General features: G+C 36.9%; 2 protein-coding genes across 5 annotated transcripts in view; both read left to right on the forward strand.

The window, feature by feature from the left end:
* LOC127425814 (regulator of telomere elongation helicase 1-like) overlaps positions 1-15,896 on the forward strand; it is a 30,585-nt gene extending 14,689 nt beyond the window's left edge. For 3 of the 4 annotated variants that reach the window (XM_051672095.1, XM_051672094.1, XM_051672097.1), the window contains 14 exons: positions 795-872; positions 994-1,071; positions 1,186-1,332; positions 1,629-1,744; positions 1,833-1,956; positions 5,322-5,499; positions 6,751-6,899; positions 11,937-12,032; positions 13,997-14,192; positions 14,421-14,558; positions 14,759-14,881; positions 15,088-15,309; positions 15,397-15,519; positions 15,613-15,896. In XM_051672095.1, coding sequence (XP_051528055.1) covers positions 795-872; positions 994-1,071; positions 1,186-1,332; positions 1,629-1,744; positions 1,833-1,956; positions 5,322-5,499; positions 6,751-6,899; positions 11,937-12,032; positions 13,997-14,192; positions 14,421-14,558; positions 14,759-14,881; positions 15,088-15,309; positions 15,397-15,519; positions 15,613-15,668 — 1,824 coding nt within the window. In that variant the 3' untranslated portion in view covers positions 15,669-15,896. The remainder of the gene's footprint in view (positions 1-794; positions 873-993; positions 1,072-1,185; positions 1,333-1,628; positions 1,745-1,832; positions 1,957-5,321; positions 5,500-6,750; positions 6,900-11,936; positions 12,033-13,996; positions 14,193-14,420; positions 14,559-14,758; positions 14,882-15,087; positions 15,310-15,396; positions 15,520-15,612) is intronic. The other variant, XM_051672096.1, reaches the window with a different exon arrangement.
* Positions 15,897-17,600: 1,704 nt separating this feature from the next.
* LOC127425818 (zinc finger CCCH-type with G patch domain-containing protein-like) lies at positions 17,601-23,812 on the forward strand. Its single transcript, XM_051672101.1, has 7 exons — positions 17,601-17,706; positions 18,132-18,772; positions 19,478-19,611; positions 19,880-20,038; positions 20,324-20,449; positions 22,994-23,390; positions 23,525-23,812. Exons 2-7 carry the CDS (start codon positions 18,180-18,182, stop codon positions 23,661-23,663), a joined length of 1,548 nt encoding a protein of 515 aa, XP_051528061.1. The 5' UTR covers positions 17,601-17,706; positions 18,132-18,179; the 3' UTR covers positions 23,664-23,812.
* Positions 23,813-25,050: the final 1,238 nt, after the last annotated feature.

Below are 25,050 nucleotides of genomic sequence, written 5' to 3' on the forward strand. Positions count from 1 at the left end.
TGCCCCAAGGAATAGTTCACCCCAAAAAAGGAAATTCTCTCATTATTTACTCACCCTCATGCTATCCCAGATATGTATGACTTTCTTTCTTCTGCAGAACACAAACAAAGGTTTTTAGAAGAATATCTCAGCTACATAGGTCCACACAATGAAATGTTAATGGTGACCAAAACTTTGCAGCTACAAAATGCACATAAACGCAGCATAAATGTAATTCATACGACTTCAGTGGTTTAATCCATATCTCCCAAAGTGATCTAATTTATTTTGCGTGAAAACTGACCAAAATATAACTCCTTTTTTACTGTAAATCTTGACATCAGCAGTCTCTAGGCATGATCATAATTTCAATCACGATTATACTTGTTAGTGCTTGACACATGCGCAGAGTGCTAGATGGCACTAGGAAGTGTAATCGAGCTTGAAATCATGATCGCCAAGGAGACTATTGATGTCAAGATTTATAGTGGAAAAACAAAAGTTATATTTTGATCCAATTGGATCGCTTAAGAAGGCATGGATTAAACAAAAGCCTTTATGTGCTTTTTTGGAGCTTCAGAGTTTTGGTCAACATTCATATATGGACCAAGAGAGCTAAGATATTCTTCTAAATATTTGTGTTTTGTGTTCAGCAGAAGAAAGAAAGTCATACACATTTTGGATGGCGTGAGGGTGAGTAAATGATGAGTAAATTAAACATTTTGGGTGAACTATCCCTTTAAAAGAGCGATTTGTTCATGAACTTTTAGCATTTAGTGTAAAAACCCCATCCTCTCTTGCTTTTTCTTCCTAAGGCTAATGGACATGCAGACCGCATTGAGCATGTGAAGCCCATGTTTATAGAACCCAGGGGTAAAGGCACTTTTACAGAGGTAACCACTACTCCTAACAATCTTGTATATAAACTCTCACAAAATCACAAAATAATGTTAACACAGCTTGATCCTCACAAGCCGTCAATCAATACTGTTCTGCTGTTGGGTTATCTCGTAGGTGATTGATGGTTACTATGACAAGGTGAACGACCCGAAATCTAGTGGAGGCAGCTTCTTCGCCGTATGTAGAGGAAAGGTGAGACTATAATTATTTCATGCAATAAAAAATGCAGTTGTTGTGAACACTGGGGTTTTCAACAAACATCAGTTGGATCAGCACATTTCTTTTTGTTTTCCATCTTTCTCCAAGGCAAGTGAAGGACTGGATTTTGCAGACACATATGGTCGAGGTGTTGTGATCACAGGCCTTCCATTCCCCCCTAGGATGGACCCCAGAGTTGTGCTTAAAATGCAGTATCTGGATGAGATGTGCAAAAATAAAACCAGTGGAGTGAAGGTACCTGCTCTCCATGGCGCTCGCCAATGGTTTTTAGTAGAATGCCGGTAATATATTACAAATTAAAATACACTGCTAGTCAAATACTTGGACATACTACTCATCTACTGCTATTATTATTAATATTTTCTAATAATAGTAAAGTCATCAATACTATGAAATATCACATGGAAGTCTAAGAATTTTATAATGACCAAAAATGTTTAACAAATCCAAACTTTTTTTTTTAATATTTATTATAGTTTCTTCAAAATAGCCACCCTTTGCCTAGATTATAATCTTGTCTTGTTGTTCAGTATCTGTCTGGGCAGGAGTGGTACAGACAGCAGGCCTCTCGAGCTGTGAATCAAGCCATCGGTAGAGTGATTCGCCACAAAGAAGACTACGGAGCAATCTTCCTCTGTGACCACAGGTGAGGACTTATTACTACTAGAGCAGGGATTCTCCTTTTGACTGAGGACAATGGAGTTAGATATTAATGTTGTGACTTTGTAATCCAGGTTCCAAGGCGCCGAAGCCCGTAATCAGCTTCCATTATGGGTGAGACCGTATGTTAAGATTTACAACAGCTTTGGTGCCATTGTCCGTGATGTGGCTCATTTCTTTCGGACGGCACAAAAAGCTGTAAGTCAAATTTTTTGTGTCTAATTTTGTACTATGTTATCCTGTTCTTAGTCTCTCATAGTCAAACTCTTATAGGACGAGCCACTTTGCAGCTTATTCTGGCCAAGAACCGCTCACTTAAAGCCCCGATATACTTCGAAGTCAAAGAACGAATAGGTGTGACATAATTTATAACAAAATCTGGCCAAAAAGAAGGTGTTTTTTTGTTTGTTTTGGTAGTTCGTAACAGCTCGCTGGGGAGAACTTTTAGGGAAACTTCTTACCAGCTGCTAAACACCTTCTTACTGCCATTGGTCCACCTTATCAGTAGGTGTGGCCTGGAGTTCCATCTTCTTTGAGCCCGACAGCTAATTCTGTTTACATTGTTCAGTCAGTCAAGATCAGTCATAAACACACCGGCATGTAGAGTTATTAGCGAGCTGGTGCAAACTTACCTACCTTTTTTTTTTTTTTAAGTCTGCAAAAGTATTCAAATCTACTCTCAAGTGCCCTCAAGTGACTTTTGTTTTATTTGCTGCTTCGCTCATGTGCCATCTGCAGCAAAAACCATTAACACATCTGCCCAAAGAAAGATATGCCTCTTATCACTCTTTTGTCTGTATTTTGCCCATTAACACTTTTTTTATACACCCATCTTTGCAGTAGTATCAGTGTCATTATGAATTACAATAACAGAGTGTAATCGTCGCATATTATGCCCGCGTGTAGCCTGTTAGCTATAAAGTATATACAGCGGTGTGAAAAAGTGTTTGCCCCCTTCCTGATTTCTTATTTTTTTGCATGTTTGTCACACTTAAATGTTTCAGATCATCAGACAAGTTTAAATATTAGTCAAAGATAACACAAGTAAACACAAAATGCAGTTTTTAAAATGAAGGTTGTTATTATTAAGGGAAAACAAAATCCAAACCTACATGGCCCTGTGTGAAAAAGCGATTGCCCCCTAAACCTAATAACTGGTTGGGCCACCCTTAGCAGCAACAACTGCAATCAAGCGTTTGCAATAACTTGCAATGAGTCTTTTACAGCGCTGTGGAGGAATTTTGGCCCACTCATCTTTGCAGAATTGTTGTAATTCAGCCACATTGGAGGGTTTTCGAGCATGAACTGCCTTTTTAAGGTCATGCCACAGCATCTCAATATGATTCAGGTCAGGACTTTGACTAGGCCACTCCAAAGTCTTCATTTTGTTTTTCTTCAGCCATTCAGAGGTGGACTTGCTGGTGTGTTTTGGATCATTGTCCTGCTGCAGAACCCAAGTTCGCTTCAGCTTGAGGTCACGAACAGATGGCCGGACATTCTCCTTCAGGATTTTTTGGTAGACAGCAGAATTCATGGTTCTATTTATCACAGCAAGTCTTCCAGGTCCTGAAGCAGCAAAACAGCCCCAGACCATCACACTACCACCACCATATTTTACTGTTGGTATGATGTTCTTTTTCTAAAATGTGATGTTACTTTTACACCAGATGTAATGGGACACACACCTTCCAAAAAGTTCAACTTTTGTCTCGTCAGTCCACAGAGTATTTTCCCAAAAGTCTTGGGGAATCATCAAGATGTTTTCTGGCAAAAATGAGACGAGCCTTAATGTTCTTTTTGCTCAGCAGTGGTTTTCGTCTTGGAACTCTGCCATGCAGGCCATTTTTGCCCAGTCTTTCTTATGGTGGAGTCATGAACACTGACCTTAACTGAGGCAAGTGAGGCCTGCAGTTCTTTGGATGTTGTTGTGGGGTCTTTTGTGACCTCTTGGATGAGTCATCGCTGTGCTCTTGGGGTAATTTTGGTCGGCCGGCCACTCCTGGGAAGGTTCACCACTGTTCCATGTTTTCGCCATTTGTGGATAATGGCTCTCACTGTGGTTCTCTGGAGTCCCAAAGCTTTAGAAATGGCTTTATAACCTTTTCCAGACTGATAGATCTCAATTACTTTCTTTCTCATTTGTTCCTGAATTTCTTTGGATCTCGGCATGATGTCTAGCTTTTGAAGATCTTTTGGTCTACTTCACTTTGTCAGGCAGGTCCTATTTAAGTGATTTTTTGATTGAGAACAGGTGTGGCAGTAATCAGGCCTGGGTGTGGCTAGAGAAATTGAACTCAGGTGTGATAAACCACAGTTAAGCTATGTTTTAACAGGTGGGGCAAACACTTTTTCACATAGAGCCATGTAGGTTTGGATTTTGTTTTCCCTTAATAATAACAACCTTCATTTAAAAACTGCATTTTGTGTTTACTTGTGTTATCTTTGACTAATATTTAAACTTGTTTGATGATCTGAAACCTTTAAGTGTGACAAACATGCAAAAAAATAAGAAATCAGGAAGGGGGCAAACACTTTTTCACACCACTGTATAATACTTTAAATCATCATCGAGTGGTTAAAATAGCTTCTTTTACTGACCTAATTGAATGAGGCATCAAGTAATTGATAACACATTTTAATGTTACATTAGATAAGCTTTTACAGTACATGTATTCTAGAGCATCCTCATATTTAATTGTACTTCTAAACACTTCCCACACCAGTGTGGCGGGTGTCTGAATGTTTGCAAACAGTATACTGTTGCTCTGCTCTTTCGAACTTCTTTTTACCCCTTTTTACTTCTTCAAAAGTATATCGGGGCCTTTAGAGATGAAGAGACCGTCTGTCTCTTCCTCAATAACAGCTTTATCAGTGAGAAAATATATTTAAAAATGTCGTCATTAAAAAACAATAGACCCCTATGATATAATTCCAGATGCTTTTTTAATTTTATTTTAACAAAATCATTACTAATTAAATGAAGTTCTTAGTTGCTATTCAACATTGGGGACATACTAGTGTAATATATATTTTCATATTCCGCTCAAAATTGCATGATGAAACTGAGACATATTGAGAAAGTTGATAATTTATAGTAAAAATGCTACATCATAAAATAAACAAAATCTTCATAAAATTCCAGGTGTATTAATATTTTTAAATATTTTAATATATTAGTATTTAGATAATTTTTAAATCAATTTTTAATGTGAAAACAGGTCAGGTCAACTGCTGAATATCTAATGTGCTTGCCAAGTGCCTCATACAAACTTGGAATATCTTTCAGAGCCACAAAGCTGGCAATCATTCTCAAATCAAGTAGTTCGTTTTTATATAAAATATAAGTGATTTTATATCTTGGCTGACTGATTAAAAACTTGTGTTGCTGTTGGGAAATCTGTTTGGAGTGCTTTCTAATTTTGTGTTCAGTATGCATCAGACGGTCAGTGATTAAACTGTGGGTGGTCCATGGGTTTGTTGTTTAAGGCTAAGACTATTTTGTACCATGAAATTCTATTATGGTAGTTCTCACATGCACATTCATTATTTGTATTGTGTAACAGAGACCAGTACCTGTGAGGAAAGGAAGAGCTGGGGGTAGTGAGAATCAGGCTGCGGCAGACACCAGCTCGCTCAGCACTGACTCCAGCTTTCCTACTAAGACTGTCTGGCTCAGTGACACCTCACAAAAAGCCAAAGCTCTGGACTCACATGTCCCCAGCCTAAAGAGGAGAAAGTTGGGTGAGCTCACCTCTACTTTTATTTTTTCCAGCCTTTTTAGGACCCTTTAATGAATATAGGCAAAAGGATATGATGGCACGCTCTAGGGCAGTGTTTCCCAACCTTTTTTCTGCCACAGCACACTTTAAGATTAAAACATCCCACGGCACACCACTATCCCACATAACTATCGTCAATAGTTTTCCTTTTCAAGAACTTGTCCTTATTTTCTGTCTGTCTTAGTAGCATGTTTAAACGTAATGTTTGCTACGGCTATACAAAAAAACGCAAGTACATTGGTATGCTGTATAATGAGGTCACAGGTGACGAGAGCTAATTGGGTAATGAAAAACTAACAAAATTGTGTCTTTTCCAATTTGTAGATTTGTTCTTGCAAATCAATTATTGCAATGCCACAACAAATACATTTATTTTTTTATTTATGTATTTGTACTTTTATTTTATTTTAAAATAAAGTCGCACCTGACTATAAGTCGCACCGGGTCAAAATTGCATTGTTGACAGCAAGGCGGCAGGTGCTCTAAAATGTGGTCAATTGTGACTGATGTCACTTCCAATTACAAACAAGCCCCACAGTATAAACTCCCACCCCCAATACTGATTGACAGGTGTCTCTGTAAGGCATCGGAAATGCAAGTGCAAAGGGAATTGAGGGAATTGTCTCCATACGGGATGTCGAGGAAGTGAAATAGCAAACGGGATAATTGATATTGCTTTTTCAATATGACAGGGTCATAACTCGTAAGATATAGGAAATGCAATTGCAAATGGACTTTGCTTTTCCAATTGAAATTTGGCAGACTTTGTACGTTTGTGTAAATGAAAATGCAAACGGTAATATGCAATTTGCAATTGCATTTGGATTGTTATAATTTATTTGTCCACAAATGGAAAACGCAATTGCAAATACAATTTGCAATTTGGTTTGAAAATGGTCCTGAAAATCCTGCGTCCGCATGCTTGTTAATGGATGTGATTGGAGCACATAGTCTAGTGTGACTGTACCTTAACCCTGTTTGTTGTACTTATGTTAGTAATGTTATTTTTTTCCTGTCTATATGGTCAGCTAGTGGGTCAGAGCACTCAAATCATTTGGAAAATGAAAATATATATAATTTGAAACAATTGCATAAATTATAATTTGTGTTGCTTGATGGGTGTTATGAGCATTGATTTTAACAAATTGTTGTGTTTTAAGTTCAGTGTAAGTCTATAGTGTAAACTGAAATTACCTTAATGTTTTAAATTTAGAAGAGCATTCTGGACGGGACGGGGCAGCGAAACTATGCATTCAATATGAGATGGAGATGACAAGTAAAAGGAAACCAATCAGCCTGCTGGACGCCCTGGATGACAGCACCAACAAAGAGACTGAAGACGCCCTGGTTGGGGAAGAAAGGGTAAAATTTCAGTTAGAATTACATTGCTACTGTAAAGAGAGAATGTTTGTACTTGTTTTTTTACATTTTACATTTTGTCATCATTTGCTCATACTTGTGTCATTTTGACCTCATATTTTCTCTTCTCTGTGAAACACAAAATATTATGTTAGGCAGAACAAAACTGGATGGTGATAAATACTGCCAAGCTTGAAAAATGACAAAAAACATCATAAATGTATCTTAAAGTAGTTATATATTCCAAGTCTTCTGAAACCATATGATAACTTAATCTCAAACAGACCAAAATTTAAATTTAAATTCACTGATAATATTCCTCTACATTGGAGCTGTCAAATCCCATTCATAATGTTTTCAATTAAAAAGTGCCTTCAGATGCGATACTCCAAGCTTGACGTCATTAACAGCAAGCTGCATAGATTCTCACATGCAACCGCAAATGAGTTTTGAGAGCTATGGCAGAGGGGAAGATTGTCAATAAACAACAACTTAAATTTAGGACAGTTCCTCAAACAAAGTTATCTTTTGACTTCATAAGACTTGACGTACAAGCCATATGGACAACATTTGTGTGTTTTTTTTGGAGCTTGGCAGTATACTGTATATCACCATCAACTTTACATGAATGGAAAACAGAGGCTCTGACATTCTGCCTAAGATCTTGTATTGTACAGAAGAAATAAAATAATACAACATTAGAATGATATGAGGCTGAATGATGACAAAATGTTAATTTCTGATCATTAATTTTATTCATTATCATTCATATATATATATATATATATATATATATATATATATATATATATACACACACACTGACGGCCAAAAGTTTGGAATAATGTACATATTTTGCTCTTATGGAAAGAAATTGGTTCTTTTATTCACCAAAGGGGCATTCAACTGATCACAATGTATAGTCAGGACATTAATAATGTGAACAATTACTATTACAATTTGAAGAAAATCAGAACTACTTCAAAGAGTTCTCATCAAAAAATCCTCCACGTGCAGCAATGACAGCTTTGCAGATCCTTGGCATTCTAGCTGTCAGTTTGTCCGGATACTTAGGTGACATTTCACCCCACGCTTCCTGTAGCACTTGCAATGTATGTGGCTGTCTTGACGGGCACTTCTCATGCACCTTACAGTCTAGCTGATCCCACAAAAGCTCAATGGGGTTAAGATCCATAACACTCTTTTCCAAATATCTGTTGTCCAATGTCTGTGTTTCTTTGCCCACTCTAACCTTTTCTTTTTGTTTTTCTGTTTCAAAAGTGGATTTTTCTTTGCAATTCTTTCCATAAGGCCTGCACCCCTGAGTCTTTTCTTTACAGTTGTACATGAAACTGGTGTTGAGCGGGTAGAATTCAATAAAGCTGTCAGCTGAGGACATGTGAAGCGTCTTTCTCAAACTAGAGACTCTGATGTACTTATCCTCTTGTTTAGTTGTACATCTGGCTTTCCACATCTCTTTCTGTCCTTGTTAGAGCCAGTTGTGCTTTGTCTTTGAAGACTGTAGTGTACACCTTTGTATGAAATCAGTTTTTTGGCAATTTCAAGCATTGTATAGCCTTCATTCTACAAAACAATGATTGACTGACGAGTTTCTAGAGAAAGTGGTTTCTTTTTTGACATTTTTAATGTAATATTGACCTTAAGACATGCCATGTCAATGTCTAGACAATGTCTATTGCATACTGTAGCAACTCAAAAACAAACACAAAGACAATGTTAAGCTTTATTTAACAAACCAAATAGCTTTCAGCAGTGTTTGATATAATGGCAAGTGATTTTTCTAGTACCAAATTAGCAATTTAGCATGATTACTGAAGGATAAGGTGTTGGAGTGATGGCTGCTGGAAATGGGGCCTGTCTAGATTTGATCAAAAATGACTTTTTTCAAATAGTGATGGTGCTGTTTTTTTACATCAGTAATGTTCTGACTATACTTTGTGATCTGTTGAATGCCACTTTGGTGAATTAAAATACCAATTTCCATCCGAAACAGCAAAATCTGTACATTATTCCAAACTTTTGGCCGCCTGTGTGTGTATGTCTGTATGTGTGTGTATATATAAAATATATATATATATACCTCATATGTATATACATATATACATACATACATACATACAGTTGAAGTCAGAAGTTTACATACACTTAGGTTGAAGTCATTAAAACAAATTTTTTTAACCAATCCATAGATTTCATATTAGCGAACTATAGTTTTTGGTGTTTAGGACATATACTTTGTGCATGACACAAGTAATTTATCCAACAATTATTTACAGACAGATTGTTTCACTTTTAATTAACTGTATCACAATTCTAGTGGGTCAGAAATTTACATACACCAAGTTAACTGTGCCTTTAAACAGCTTGGAAAATTCCAGAAAATGATGTCAAGCCTTTAGGCAATTAACCAATTAGCTTCTGATAGGCTAGTTGACTAATTGGAGTCAATTGGAGGTGTACCTGTGGATGTATTTTAAGGCCTACCTTCAAACTCAGTGCCTCTTTGTTTGACATCATGGGAAAATCAAAAGAAATCAGCCAAGACCTCAGAAAAAAAAATGTGGACCTCCACAAGTCTGGTTCATCTTGGGAGCAATTTCCAAACATCTGAAGGTACCACGTTCATCTGTACAAACAATAATACGCAAGTATAAACACCATGGGACCACGCAGCCATCATACCGCTCAGGAAGGAGACGCATTATGTCTCCTAGAGATGAATGTAGTTTGGTGCGAAAAGTGCAAATCAATCCCAGAACAACAGCAAACAGCAAATCTTGTGAAGATGCTATAGATAATGATTAGACAAGTATCTATATCCACAGCAAAACGAGTCCTATGTCGACATAATCTGAAAGGCTGCTCAGCAAGTAAGAAGCCACTACTCCAAAACCGCCATAAAAAACCCAGACTACAGTTTGCAAGTGCACATGGGGACAAAGATCTTACTTTTTGGAGAAATGTCCTATGATCTGATGAAACAAAAATTGAACTGTTTGGCCATAATGACCATCGTTATGTTTGGAGGAAAAAGGGTGAGGCTTGCAAGCCAAAGAACACCATCCCAACTGTGAAGCATGGGGGTGGCAGCATCATGTTTAGGGGGTGCTTTGCTGCAGGAGGGACTGGTGCACTTCACAAAATAGATGGCATCATGAGGAATGAAAATCATGTGGCTATATTGAAGCAACATCTCAGGACATCAGCCAGGAAGTTAAAGCTCGGTCGCAAATGGGTCTTCCAAATGGACAATGACCCCAAGCATGCCTCCAAAGTTGTGGCAAAATGGCTTAAGCACAACAAAGTCAAGGTATTGGAGTGGCCATCACAAAGCCCTGAGCTCAGTCTGATAGAACATTTGTGGGCAGAACTGAAAAAGCGTGTGCGAGCAAGGAGGCCTACAAACCTCATCCATTACACCAGTTCTCTCTGGAGGAATGGGCCAACATTCCAGCAACTTATAGTGAGAAGCTTGTGGAAGGCTACCCAAAACATTTGACCCTAGTTAAACAATTTAAAGGCAATGCTACCAAATACTAACAAAGTGTATGTAAACTTCTGACCCACTGGGAATGTGATGAAAGAAATAAAAGCTGAAATAAATTATTCTCTCTACTATTATTCTGACATTTCACATTCTTAAAATATAGAAATCCTAACTGACCTAAGACAGGGAATGTTTTCTATGATTAAATGTCAGGAATTGTGGAAAACTGAGTTTAAATGTATTTGTCTAAGGTGTATGTAAACTTCTGACTTCAACTGATATATATATATATAAATAGAACCCGGGTGACTCGAGACACTTTTTAAAGGTTGTGTTTACTTTTAAGTATACAAAGTGTCTAAAAAATGCATTGTGACTGCATGAGACTCTGGGGGGAAAAAAATAGCAAACGACGAAACAGTCAGACTTCCCTCTAGCGCATGCTTACAGAAAAAAGATGGTCACATTCAGAGTGAATGGCCCCCAGAGGTGGAGTGCAACACTAATTTAACATAGAACCGTCTATTGAAGCATTTCTTTTCTTGTTTTACATTTGTATTTAAAGACTTTAAATCTTTAAAATTTTGTCATTTTTTTCGCATTTGTTAACAACCAGTGATGTATTTCTGTCGAAATGTCTTTAATTTCACATCTAGTTAAATTGAGCTTTTATTTTGGGGGAAGCATTTATTTTGGAGTGAAGCCCTTACAGTTTCTGTTTGTTTTTGATGGTTGTTTCTCTCTTTTATCCCAAATATGTCAAATTCCATGACATTACACATTTTATGTTAATTCCATTTTTATGACTGGATTCCGCGATTCCGTCTTTGTTTTCCGTATCGCAGAAATCATGGGGCCCTATTTAATGTACTATATGTGTTTATATTGATTTGTTGCACCTACTTGTGGACGTAGGAGACTATTTCGATTTAAAAATCCGATGTCTTAATTTTTCCCCCTACCTGAAATAATGTCTTTAAAATTTTAATGATATAATTAATAATTTGGATTTTGGTAATATTTCATTGAAAAATTAGAAATTTAGATTCTCATTTCTGTTGACAGCCCTAATATGTATTTATGGATTTATATGTATTTTTATGTGAATGTATATATTAAATTAATAATGATTTCTCAATGACTGTTTCATTCAAAAACTGTTGAGATTGACAAACTTTGTGTAATTCAAAGTTATTTTCCTACATGAATCAGTATTTTGCCAGTGTATATTTTTGTCTGGGCACCAGACTCCACTTTGCTCAGAGAAATTTGAAGTTAATAACTTACAAAATTATATTTTTGCAGAATAAATTGATTTTTTTTTTTTTTTTTTTTAAAGAATTGCCTGGGAAATTATGATCTGAAGGTTGAATGGTTCCTTTGATTTCTTTGTACTTGCTTCACACATATTTCTTCTTTCATCAAGTTAGCTCGTTGTGCAGGTCTGTCGCAATTTATCATATTCCATAACATTACAATATGATAATCTTTTCATTAATTGTACTTTCTCTCACTGGTCTTTGACCCTGCAGGCGAGTCGCTTGTCCACTCTTTCTCTCCAGCATGACAAACGTCTGGATGATGAATCGAAGGGTGGGAAACGGAAAATTAAAGTGGTTCAAGATCGGGTGAGGGATTTGTTTTGTCTTGATTGAATTTTTGAAGTGTGCAGCGTGGTGTTGGGTCCATTGGACCAAATTTAAAGACTACCTCAAGATGCAAAATTGCTGTTGATAAGCTTTTGTAATGCAACCACAGGATAGTTGTACAGGGACTAAAATAGATTAAAGATTTAGGGCCATTTACAATATACAGTTGAAGTCAGAAGTTTACATACACCTTAGCCAAATACATTTAAACTCTAGGTCAGTTAGGATCACTATTTTAAGAATGTGAAATATCAGAATAATAGTAGAGAGAATTATATATTTCAGCTTTTATTTCTTTCATCGCATTCCCAGTGGGTCAGAAGTTTACATATGTTGCTGGAGTTTTGGCCCATTCCTCCAGACAGAACTGGTGTAACTGAGTCAGGTTTGTAGGCCTCCTTGATCACATGTTTTTCTGTTCTGCCCACAAATTTTCTATCAGATTGAGGTCAGAGCTTTGTGATGGCCACTCCAATACCTTGACTTTGTTGTCCTTAAGCCATTTTGCCACAACTTTGGAGGTATGCTTGGGGTCATTGTCCATTTGGAAGACCCATTTGCGACCGAGCTTTAACTTCCTGGCTGATGTCATGAGATGTTGCTTCAATATATCCACATAATTTTCCTTCCTCATGATGCCATCTATTTTGTGAAGTGCACCAGTCCCTCCTGCAGCAAAGCACCCCCACAACATGATGCTGCCACCCCCATGCTTCACAGTTGGGATGGTTTTCTTCGGCTTGCAAGCCTCACCCTTTTCCTCCAAACATAACGATGGTCATTATGGCCAAACAGTTCAATTTCTGTTTCATCAGACCAGAGGACATATCTCCAAAAAGTAAGATCTTTGTCCCCATGTGCACTTGCAAACTGTAGTCTGGCTTTTTTATGGCAGTTTTGGAGCAGTGGCTTCTTCCTTGCTGAGCAGCCTTTCGGGTTATGTCGATATAGGACTCGTTTTACTGTGGATATAGATACTTGTCTATCTGTTTCCTCCAGCATCTTCACAAGGTCCTTTGCTGTTGTTCTGGGATTGATTTGCACTTTTCACACAAAACTACGTTCATCTTTAGGAGACAGAATGCATCTCCTTCTTGAGCAGTATGATGGCTGCGTGGTCCCATGGTGTTTATACTTGCATACTATTGTTTGTACAGATGAACGTGGTACCTTCAGACGTTTGGAAATTGCTCCCAAGGATGAACCAGACTTGTGGAGGTCCACAGTTTTTTTTTTCTGAGGTCTTGGCTGATTTCTTTTGATTTTCCCATGATGTCAAGAGGCACTGAGTTTGAAGGTAGGCCTTAAAATAAATCCACAGGTACACCTCCAATTGACTCCATTTAGCCTAACAGAAGCTAATTGGCTAATTGTCTAAAGGCTTGACATCATCTTCTGGAATTTTCCAAGCTGCTTAAAGCCACAGTTAACTTATTGTATGTAAACTTCTGACCCAGTGTAATTGTTATATAGTCAGTTAAAAGTGAAACAATCTGTCTGTAAACAGTTGTTGGAAAAATTACCATGTCATGCATAAAGTAGATTTCCTAAAAGACTTGCCAAAACTATAGTTTGCTAATGAAATCTGTGGAGTGGTTAAAAAAAAAAAGTGTTTTAATGACTTCAACTTAAGTGCATGTAAACTTCTGACTTCAACTGTATCAACATCTACAATAGATCTCTGAAAATATTTAGAAACATAGATTTCAGTCAGCACAATAAAGCATAGGAGAGACAGAAAATGATATACAGTATATATAAATAGAGTAGGGTATCTGAATATGCCACAAAATATAAAAAGTTAATCTCAACATACAGTATCTGTAACCCCCTAGCAAATTACCAATAAAAATGTATTTGGGCTTCAAAATGATCAGGCCACCTTCTATTTAGTTTTTTGTTAGAGTATATGTATTTTATGTCTTCCGGTTGCTGTATTTTAGAAAGTGGTGGCTTCCTGTTCTGCAAAGACTGGCAAGGCCTTCATGATAGAGCTGAGAAGATGCCTGAGTCATGAGAACTTTAAACTCATCATGGAGACTCTGCAGGCATACAAGGCAACAGATGACTTCCATGACCTTCTCACTAATGTGACTGAACCCCTCATACAAGACCCCAACACTCACAGTCTTCTTAGAGGTGCAAAACCTCAACATATCGATCTCATTTCCATTCCTCTTTGTATTTTGCTAACATTTCCTACAAATATTTCCCATCCCCATTAATGATCTGTTATCGTAACTGAAATCAAATATATAAGGGTTGCACTTAAGAGCACCTTCATTTAAATTTCAGTTATTTTAAAAACAAAACAGAGGGGAAAAAGGTACTTTTGCCTTTATAACCCTGACTTTATATTTTCTTAAGGTCTTTACCAGTTCATCCGGCCACATCATAAGAATGAGTTCAATGAACATTGCTTGCACCTAACAGGTGAAGGCTGTGGCTATAAACCTGAGCATTCGCTGTCCAGGGAGGAGAGAGAGGCTCTCAGGCAAAACACAGGTAACACAAACAGAAAAGTGGTCCAACAATCTGAGATCAAATTGAAAATCTGGGATGTCGTTTTTTTTTTTTTTTAAACCTGGAAATAACCTGAATATTTGCATAATGGTCATAATGGTCTCTGACTATTGGACCCTACTGTATATTCTCTTATGCATAATCACAAGTAAAATTGCTCTGTAATGATTTAACGTTTTAAGCGAAAGAGGAGACGTCACATGCAAGTTCAGCCAGCGAGCAACTGGATTCGAGTCAACAGCTGAACCAAGGTGGTTCTCACCTGGGAACCATAGAGCTGAATGGAGGGGAGGGTAAAATTGGAGGTATGTTGAAGTTTAGCAACAAACTTGACTTAATGTTTTTGTGCCAGTATTTAGTCGTACCAACAGTAAATGCCTACTGAAAAGGTGCTACAGTCTCCTCCTCATCATTCTGTGTAGATGCAGTCAGTTATAGACTTAAAACATGTTCTGATCATTTCAGTAGCAGTTTTTTTTAATGGTTTTTGTTTTGTGAAATTCCTTGACAGTGAATGTAAGAAGGGAAGACCAGAAGCCAAAAGCATCCATCAATGACGGTTTGTCCTGCTCGTCTCTGCTGTCAGACATAAGACAGGCAATCGGTGCAGAGAAAACACGTCAAATGTTTCTAGCCTTGCAGGCGTACAAAGCGACAAACAATTATGAGCAGATGGTGTCAACCGTTGTGAGTTTATTGACTGAGAGAGATGAAGACATTGCTTTACTTGCACGTTAGTCCCTTTCTCTTTGATTCATAACCATTTTTTAAGAATGAGTATCTTTTGGAAAAGAGGATGAATGTCTGTGGTTTGGTTTAGGGTTAGCAGTGCTTATTCGACCTCAGCACAGGAAAAAGTTTGGTGAGCTGTTAAAATCCTTGACTGGAAATGATTCGGTTACAAATCAAGATTCAGACATGACATCAAATCAACCAAATCAAGGTATTCTTTTTAAACATGTTCATATTTTATTCTTCATCGAGGATAGTAGATAATTTCTATAACTGTTCTTAATTATGTTATCTTTCTTTACAGCTTCTCAGTTATCTGCAGGAAAGACTCAAAGCAAGATATCATCTTTCTTCTCCTGAATGTTGCTGAGTTTCATTCATTCTGACCTGTCTGCTGTAATGAGGTCTCTGAGATATTGAATCAATATCTCCACATTTTTTTTTTCTTTTTTTATACTTAGACCATACATGAGAGATTTCTGCTGCATAATGTTCAAAGAACAAAGTTGCTTTACTGACATATAATTGTCAGTTATACGTAATTTTTTATTTTTCAATAAATACTGTAGAATATACTTTATTAATAAACTGGATCTTAAATTAATTCTTTGTGCACTTAATTTTTAAATTGTGTTTTACATATGGTTTTAAAAATTGTTTTAAATGAAAATCTTTAGTCATTTTAGTGAACGCACACATACATCTGCCATGTAGGCTTGAAGGGATAGTGCACCCAAAAATGAAAATTCTCTCATTATTTACTCACCCTCATGCCATCCCAGATGTCTGCAGAACACAAATGAAGACTATTAGAAGGATATTTCAGCTGTGTAGGACCATACAATTCAAATGAAGTGACCAAAACTTTTAAGTTCCAAAAAACACAAAGGCAGCAGTAATCCATTTAACTCCAGTGGTTTAATCCATTCTAGCATGCGCAGAGCGTTAGATGGCGCTAGGAGTGTTATCGAGCTTGAAATCATGATCACCTAGGAGACTGCTGATGTCAAGATTTATAGTGAAAAAGGAGTTATATTTTGATCTGTTCTCACCCAAAACAGATTGGATCAATTCAGAAGGATTAAACCACTGGAGTAATATAGATTACTTTTATGCTGTTTTTTTTTTTCTGGTAGCACCATGCTCTACTAGTTGAGCTAAACTTTTACTTTCAGTTTTAGTGTAAGCATTTAATAGGTAGTTTTGAGGCAGTTTGATATTTGGAGCTGTCAAAGTTTTAACATTTGACTGGAAATGAAGCATGTTGAAGCAGACAGTTCTATTCATATTATCCATATCGCTGCCTAAACCATACTCTGTTTACTTTAAAGGTCAACTGCACCACTAGCAGCACTGAACTAAATAGCAAAAATTAAGGACTGTTTTTGGACAATCAGGTAGTCCTGTACCAAAAACTCACTCCATCGGCATTGGTTTAAACCAATGGTTTTATTTTTCACCCAGTCTGGCTGATCCATTTCGTACCTAGGGGGGCAGAAATGACATATAAAAAGATACTAAAATGGTAATGATGTGCATGTGTGTTTGTTTGTCAGGTACTCATGGCGAGGTGGTGTGTGTATCAGTCAGAACTAAGGGAATTTGTGGAGGCAGATATTAGTAACATGGAGTACGGCTCTGCATGTTTGGCCAAGCATGAAGATGGCATCTGGTATTCGGCCAGAATATCAGGTGCAACACGAGTTATTTCACCAACATCAATAAAGAAAGACTGCTGATGTCAAGATTTATAGTGAAAAAGGAGTTATATTTTGATCTGTTCTTACCCAAAACAAATTGGATCTTTTTTGTGTGTGTGTGTGTGTGTGTGTGTGTGTTTTTTTAAGCTTCACAGTTTTGGTCACCATTCACTCGCATTGTATGAACCTACAGAGCTGAGATATTCTTCTAATAATCTTTGTGTTCTGTGTAAGTCATACACATCTAAGATGGTATGTGGGTGAATAAATGATGAATTTTAATTTTGGGTGAACTATTTATTTATTTATTAAGATTTTTGTTCTTAGGAAAAGTGTTTATGCTTGCACATTTTTTACTTTAAAAAACAAAAAAAGGGTGGGGGGGGTTAACTGAGGAAAATGAATCGTCAAAGAACTATGTATTGCTCAAATAACCACACCAAAAAAATCAAACCATGGGTTTAAAAAAAGAGAAGCAAATATTTAGCAATTAAAAATTCTACATTAATCATAAGCTGGGATTAATCAACAATGGATCATGAACCGGGATGAAATCTGGTACGAAGTGCTGATCGATGACGACAGTGAGGTCAAAGTTGAACGGCTCCCAATGAGACACACCGAAAGAGAACCGGACTGTCTTTAGCCAAAGAAAAGCAAAACAATGCCGCGAATTCGACCCACGGAAGATTAAAAATGTAAGACCATGATTATCAACTATATTAAGCGTGGTTACATTACGTATTTGAATAAAGGTTGCAAGAAACTGGCTAGAGAGCTTGTTAAGCGTTGGACTTGCTTGTAACGTTAGCCTCAAAGCTAACCGGCTTCATTACATATTATCCACATAACATAAATATATGTCACACAAAGTCACCAGATACTGCCAGATACGCGACAGCTTAATAAAAATGCTGTAATAATGCTGAAACTCCTGATAGCTAATCTGCAAAGCTAGGTTTGCTAGGAGAGTGCATTTAGACAAAAGTGTTTTAGAAGTATGACATTTAGCTTTGAATTGATCAGAAATGATACTGTGCTTAGCTTATGCTCTGTACAAGACACATCCTTTGCATGGTACTGCTGCTGATTACATCACTTTAAAGTTGATCTGTTTCTGTAGTTCTACCACAGTAAGCTCCTGTCATGTAGACAGGATCTGATTGTCACCATGGATGAAAGCAGCCTGGAAGAAGCCATCAAGACCTACAACGCTCAGCTTCAGCAGGTGGATCTGGCGTTAGCTGCAGGTCTGGGTTCTGCTGAGCAAGCTGATCTGCTGAAGCTCAAGGAAGATCTGCAGCAGCTCATTGAACTAACAGAGTCCAGTCTAGTATCGGTGAAAAAAAGCCAGTTGCTGGCTTCCTTAGAGGAATCCTCAAGGAACCAAAATGTAGCATCAGTTACTGAAGAAACGACTAAAGAAAACAGTTTGGAGAATGAGTTTGCAGCTTTCTATGCTGAACTGTCAGAGAACACTGCTGAGGTCAGACAAAATGCTGAACCTGATGATGAAGATGAGGAACAAGAAGAGAACCAGTCTGAACCAGATGAAGAGGAGGATTTAAGCGGAACAAAAGTGTGTGCACCCTACCGTACCTCCTGGGGAACCCTAGAGTACCACAACGCCATGGTGGTTTGCTCTGAGGAGCCAGAAGGGGAAGAGGCCCTAGTCCGGGTGCTTTACCTCCATCCCACAAACAAATCCATGAAACCCTGTGGATTCTACCTTGAGGGCAAGTGTCGTTTCATGGACAACTGCAGGTACAGAAACAAATTACAAATTAGCAGCATAAGTTTTAAAGTTAAAAATTACATTTATGCATTTGGCTGACACTTTTATCCAAAGAGACTTGCAGTGCATTCAAGCTGTACATTGGTGTTGCTATAGTAGCACCATGCTCTACTAGTTGAGCTAAACTTTCAAACTTTTACTTTCAGTTTTGGTGTAAGCATTTAATAGGTAGTTTTGAGGCAGTTTGATATTTGTAGCTGTCAAAGTTTTAACATTTGACTGGAAATGAAGCATGTTGAAGCAGACAATTCTATTCATATTATCCATATCGCTGCCTAAACCATACTCTGTTTACTTTAAAGGTAATTTATAATTTATAATTATAATAATTATAATTATATTTATTTATCACACATTATACGTTTTGCACATATACAGTGAAATTCTTTTTTTTTCACATATCCCAGCTAAGCTGGGGTCAGAGTGCAGGGTCAGCCATGATACGGTCAACTGCACCACTAGCAGCACCGAATTAAATAGCAAAAATTAAGGGCTGTTTTTGGACAATCAGGTAGTCCTGCACCAAAAACTCACTCCATCGGCATTGGTTTAAGCCAGTGGTTTTATTTTTCTCCCAGTCCGGCTGATCCATTATGTATCTAGGGGGGCAGAAATGACAAATGAAAAGATACTAAAATGGTAATGATGTGCATGTGTGTTTGTTTGTCTGTCAGGTACTCTCATGGCGAGGTGGTGTGTGTATCAGAACTAAGGGACTTTGTGGAGGCAGATATTAGTAACATGGAGTCCGGCTCCGCATGTTTGGCCAAGCATGAAGATGGCATCTGGTACCCGGCCAGAATATCAGGTGCAACACAAGTTATTTCACCAACATCAATAAAGAACAAAAAAACAGAGATTGCTACATGATATCATTTTGTGTGTTACCCTCCCCATCAAGTATCTACAATACATAGAGAGATACTTTATTGATGCCCAGTGCCAAATTAAAAGGAAAATAGCAGCAGCATCAAACATAGACTGAACAAAAACACAACAGTACATGCACACAGGCAAATAAAACAGCTGACAGCACAAGAGTGTACAATAAGACGTCCTGCTTCCTTTTTCTCCAGAGATTGAAGGTGGTTTTTACACAGTGAAATTTGACTCGCTGCTGTTGAAGGAGGCTGTGCTGGAAGCTGATGGGATCATCCCTCCTCTACGTCAGGAAGAGTATTCCTCATCCTCCTCCTCCTCCTCAGACTCTGAGGATGATCCTGACCAGTGTTATGGTGGCTATACTAGGCTTAATTTCATTATACAAATTATAATTATTTTTATTTATTTTTTAACCTAGACATGTTTTTTTTGCAATTTACCCATCTGTGATAAAACTACAATAACAAAAATGTAAGTGTGTAAGTGTTAAATGTGAGCAATCGAGCAATATGGAAATTTTCGGAAAATTTGTAAATATTTGTAAAAATTATTAACATGTATTAAGATGTCTACCTGCAGTATAACAATTATAAGATGCATTTTTGTGTAAGTCAAATTAACTTTATATGTGCTTACAGTGTTTACTTCATCTAGAGAGGAGGATATGACCAAGGTAAACAGTGAAGAGTTTTGTGGTTGGGAGGCTCACACACGTGGCATTGGCTCAAAGCTCTTGCTGAAAATGGGTTATGAGCTTGGGAAAGGTAGGTGGCACTATCAAACATAAGAGTGTAAAAATCATCAGAGCAGATCTTATGAATACACTAAATGGCCAAAATTATGTGGACACCACCTTTGAATTAATGGATTTGACTATTCCAGCTACTCCATACAGTGACATTCAACTTTGTTGCAGCAATTTGGGGAGCGCCCCAGTGCACAAAGTGAGGTCCATTAAGAAATGTCCTCCCAGAAATAACTGGAATAGCCAAACCTGTCAACCAAATGATTAGTGAATAGTAAATAGGGTTAGAAATATCCAACAGTCGTTAAAGTTATTCAATGAATAGAATACAACATGCATATTGTTTCACTCACAGACTAAAATCTGTTTTATTTGTATCCTCGTGTGGCCCTGCGTACATATGCGTGGACAATGTATTTTGGCTTCGCTATACTCAATGCATAATTTAAATTAGTTAAACCGACTGATCTCAGTTCAGAAGACACTGGGCTGTCAGTAAAGTGTTAAACTTTCAACGCACGGAGTCATGTGACAAAATATGGCACCGACCACAGCGGAGTTTGTCTTTGAGAGAAACGCTAACAAAACTACATTTGGTATGAAATCAAATTACTTTTTTACACTGAAACCTATTTGAGTCAAAAGATTAGAGTTTCATCTAGGTTCATCCGATATGCCATTTAAAACATTTGAGCAATTTATTGCAAAATGCCACTTTAGTGCATTTTTACCTTAGAAATCCTATATTTACTGTGCATTATCACATTGAAAATCGATGTGTTTATCCAAAAGCTGAAAAATGTTGCTTTCAGAGGTTGCTTTATGTGAAGTTAGGATGAAAATAAGGTGCATTTCGAACTGTTCTGAGACCAGTGCAGACAGACAGCACAATGGAGGTTAAGTTATTCACTAAATCAGCATTCTATAGCTCTCTAATGCAGCTAAGTGCATTCACTCCTAAAATCCACCCAAAAGTTCAGTTTCAGGCTGCAGGTTTGGTTTGGTCCACTCAACATGTTGGGCAGACATTGGACAGTGGTAATCTGTACATAGATTCAGAATTAATAATGTATAATTTTATTTTAACATGGTTGGCAGTGATTGGATGATGCTGGCCATTACTTGTATCAGAAACAGTTATGCTAATTTAAAGGAATAGTTCACTCAAAAATGAAAATTCTCTCATGATTGAATCACCTGTAAGCCATCGCAGATGTGTAGAACTTCCCTTCTTCAGCAGGACCGAAATGATTTTTATAAGCACATTTCAGCTCTGTTTATCCATTCAATGCAAGTGAATGGGTGCCATCAGTCTGCTGGCTATTTGACGATCCAAAAGTCATATTTAGGCAGCATAAAAGTAATCCACACGACTCCAGTCGATCAACTAATGTCTTCTGAAGCAAATCGATAGGTTTGTGTAAGATACAAATCAATAATTAAAACGTTTTTAACTTTAAATCGTTACTTCCAGTCAGCGCTGAGATGCTGGTTGAAGTGACCTAACTCTCACGTGACGTTTGTTCCTCTGTTGTAAACAAACAGCGTGCTTCTGACTTCTCGCTTGAACCTGCAGTCACGCTACATCACGCGTCAACTTCTAGCAGGTAGCATTTTAATAAGGTTTTAATTATCTATTTTTTACAAAAACCTATAGAATTGTGTCTGAAGACATTAAATGATCAACTGGAGTCATGTGAATTACTTTTATGCTGCCTAAATATACCTTTTGGACCGTCAAATAGCCAGCAGCCTGATGGCACCCATTCACTTGCATGGTATGGACGAACAGAAATGTGAAATGTGCTTATAAAAATCTTTACTTCAGTTCTGCTGAAGAAGGAAAGTCATACACATCTGGGATGGCTTAAAGGTGTCAATCATGAGAAAATTTTCATTTTTGTGTGAACTATTCCTTTAACCAACACTCCTGGAAACAATAAACAATTAGATTTTTTTTTTAAAGTCTGACTTTCTATAACTTGGTATTATTTAAAATTTCTCAACTTAGTTCTGCTGTCCACATATGTTGCCAACAATTTTTAGGAAACCTTTTTGCTATAGTTTTTTGTTTGTTTTTTTTGCATGTTTATTAGGTGCTACTAGTTACAAATCAAAAAGGGAAATGGAAAATGCACACAGCAGTCACACTAGTTATAAACAGAAATGGCTTATTTGTCATGTTTTCTTTATTAAACATAAACATAATATGAAAAACTGTTACTCACGATTATTTAAAGCAGATGTTCCTGATTAAAATGAGCCCAAATACAGTGTGATATGATGAATAGATTTTGAGATAATCTTCAGGTAGCACATCTAGATATACTGAGCGGCTGCTCCCGAGTCATAATGTCTGCTGCATGCAACCTCTGTCAGGCCGTCAGTGCTATCAGTACTTATACTGTATTTTTTTGTTTGTTTTTTTTTTCTGAACAATGTGATTTTGACAAGGAGTGACTAATATTTATCTGCGACTTTATTTTTCAGAAAAAAACGGTACTTTTGGCCATATACCGTATGCTTTGCAAAGATTTAGAGCATGTATTTCTGTGTATCATAGGCTTGGGGAAAACACTCTCTGGTCGTGTAGAGCCAGTTCAAGCAGTGGCTCTTCCGAAAGGCCGCTCGTTGGACCAGTGTGCCGAGCTCACTCAGAAAAAGACTGCAGCTGCAATTGCTAAGAAAAACCCATCCTTTCATAAACCGAAGGCTAAAAAGACAAAAATCTCCACATCAACACGTCATAATGTTTTTGATTTTCTGAACTCTAAGCTTGGTGGTAATGCTCAGCCTGCATCACATTCAAGCTCATCAGTCACTGGTGCAGAGGCCTACAGGGGCGGAAAGAGCACCAAACGCTCCCTGAATGTTCGTCTCTTCCAAGCCACAGAAAAAGTAGCTCAGACGGAGAAAGAAATCAAAAGGCTCACAGAGTCTCTCAGTAGACGAAATGGAAGGTAGACTCTTCTCTCTTCCTTTACATTGCCCCTTCTTTTGTTACTCACTCTCTCTCAATATCCTTATTATTTTATTCTCTTTCTCAGTTTATTTTCAAGCTTCTGTTTAGTCTTGTGCTTTCTCTCATCCTCAGGGATGCTACAGTGGTCAGTCGAATAGAGGAGAAACTCAGTGCCTCTCGCAAGTTGCTGGAGCAGTTGAAGGCTCAGGAGCAGTCCATCCAGAGAGAACAGAAGAAAGCAGATACACATAAGAAAATGACTGAATTCTGAGAAAATACAACATTAAACTGCTGTCTTTTTATTTTTTATTTTTACACTGTTATATGGTTACTGGGGATTTTAGTTTTGTATATTTTACCAGTAGATGACAGTTATCTATACCAGTTCTGTTAAAATTAAAACTTTTTATTATTTGTGTATATGAAGTCTGTGTGATTGGTTTTTTTTAATGCTGTTTTCTGACGGAGAGCATCTTTGCTTGCTAACATCACATAAGTTACATTGTTTTATCCTTTGGCAAAGTACAATATTTCAAAATTTCTCTTAAAATGTTTATTTACGAATCAAGCTCTTTTAGGTTCACAAGGATTGTGAGGCACTTGCAATAGAAGTGAATGGGGACAATTTTTGGAGGGTTTAAAGTCAGAAATGTAAAGCTTATAATTTAATTAAAAAAAAATTCTGTTAAAACGTATTATTTTAGCATTAAAGTTGTTTAAAGCATCGTTTTTACAGTCATTTTAGGGTTTGTTGACATTTCATCATCATTGCAATGAAGTTGTAAAATGATATAGCACTTTACACAGAAAAGGTTAGTAACCATTTTTATCACACTGAAATCATGCTACCACACATATTATGTCTTGTGGCTATACTTTTGAAATAGTATTTTACCGTTTACAGATTGGCCCCCATTCACTTCTATTGCAAGTGCCTCATGTAACTAAGATTTTTGCTTTTTGAAAGGAGGCGTAAGTCAAAATGTATATTTGTTATAATCAATACTGTACCACAAATTCTGTCGGTTGTGCTTGACTTGTATTGTATGGAAGCCCAGGAGTGCCATTTACAAAAGAATGAAGGAATAAATTATCAGTCTATTAATTTGACGAAGAAAAAAATGTGAATAAACCAATTTTTAAATGGACACATAAATAGACACATTTAAAAGTGAATAAATAAATCAATTTATAAATGGGCAAATAGACACATTTAAATGTGTTTAATTTATGTTTTAAAATGTACTTATATTTAGCAATAAAACAGCACATTAATAAGTCATTTTCAAATGTACCTTTTAAATTGCATTTTAAAAAGCATTTGGCAATTGCTTTTCATCATCCATTTTCCAGTTGCTTTATTTTTTGACTTTTCCTTTTACCATTTGTCAATCCATACCTGCTGAAACCCAGAGTGCCAATTAAAAAAGAATGAAGGAATAAATTATCAATCTATTAATTTGAAAATAAAAACTTGAATAAATAAGTCCATTTTTAAATGGACAAATAAAAAGACACATTTAAATGTGTTTACTTAATATATGTTTAAAAATGTAATTATATTTAACAATACAATTGGGCATTAATAAATCATATTTCATATTTAAAATGTCATTAAATGTAGCAAAAAATTTGTACATGATTGCACTTTAAATGCA

Source organism: Myxocyprinus asiaticus, chromosome 35 (assembly GCF_019703515.2).
Source record: "Myxocyprinus asiaticus isolate MX2 ecotype Aquarium Trade chromosome 35, UBuf_Myxa_2, whole genome shotgun sequence".
NCBI lineage: Eukaryota > Metazoa > Chordata > Actinopteri > Cypriniformes > Catostomidae > Myxocyprinus > Myxocyprinus asiaticus.

Coding starts and splice junctions, on each gene's coding strand:
- LOC127425818 (XM_051672101.1), top strand. CDS start 18,180: ATGGATGAAAGCAGCCTGGAAGAAGCCATCAAGACCTACAACGCTCAG. Junction 19,612..19,879: donor GTACCCGGCCAGAATATCAG/GTGCAACACAAG, acceptor CTTTTTCTCCAG/AGATTGAAGGTGGTTTTTAC. Junction 23,391..23,524: donor CTCAGTAGACGAAATGGAAG/GTAGACTCTTCT, acceptor TCTCATCCTCAG/GGATGCTACAGTGGTCAGTC.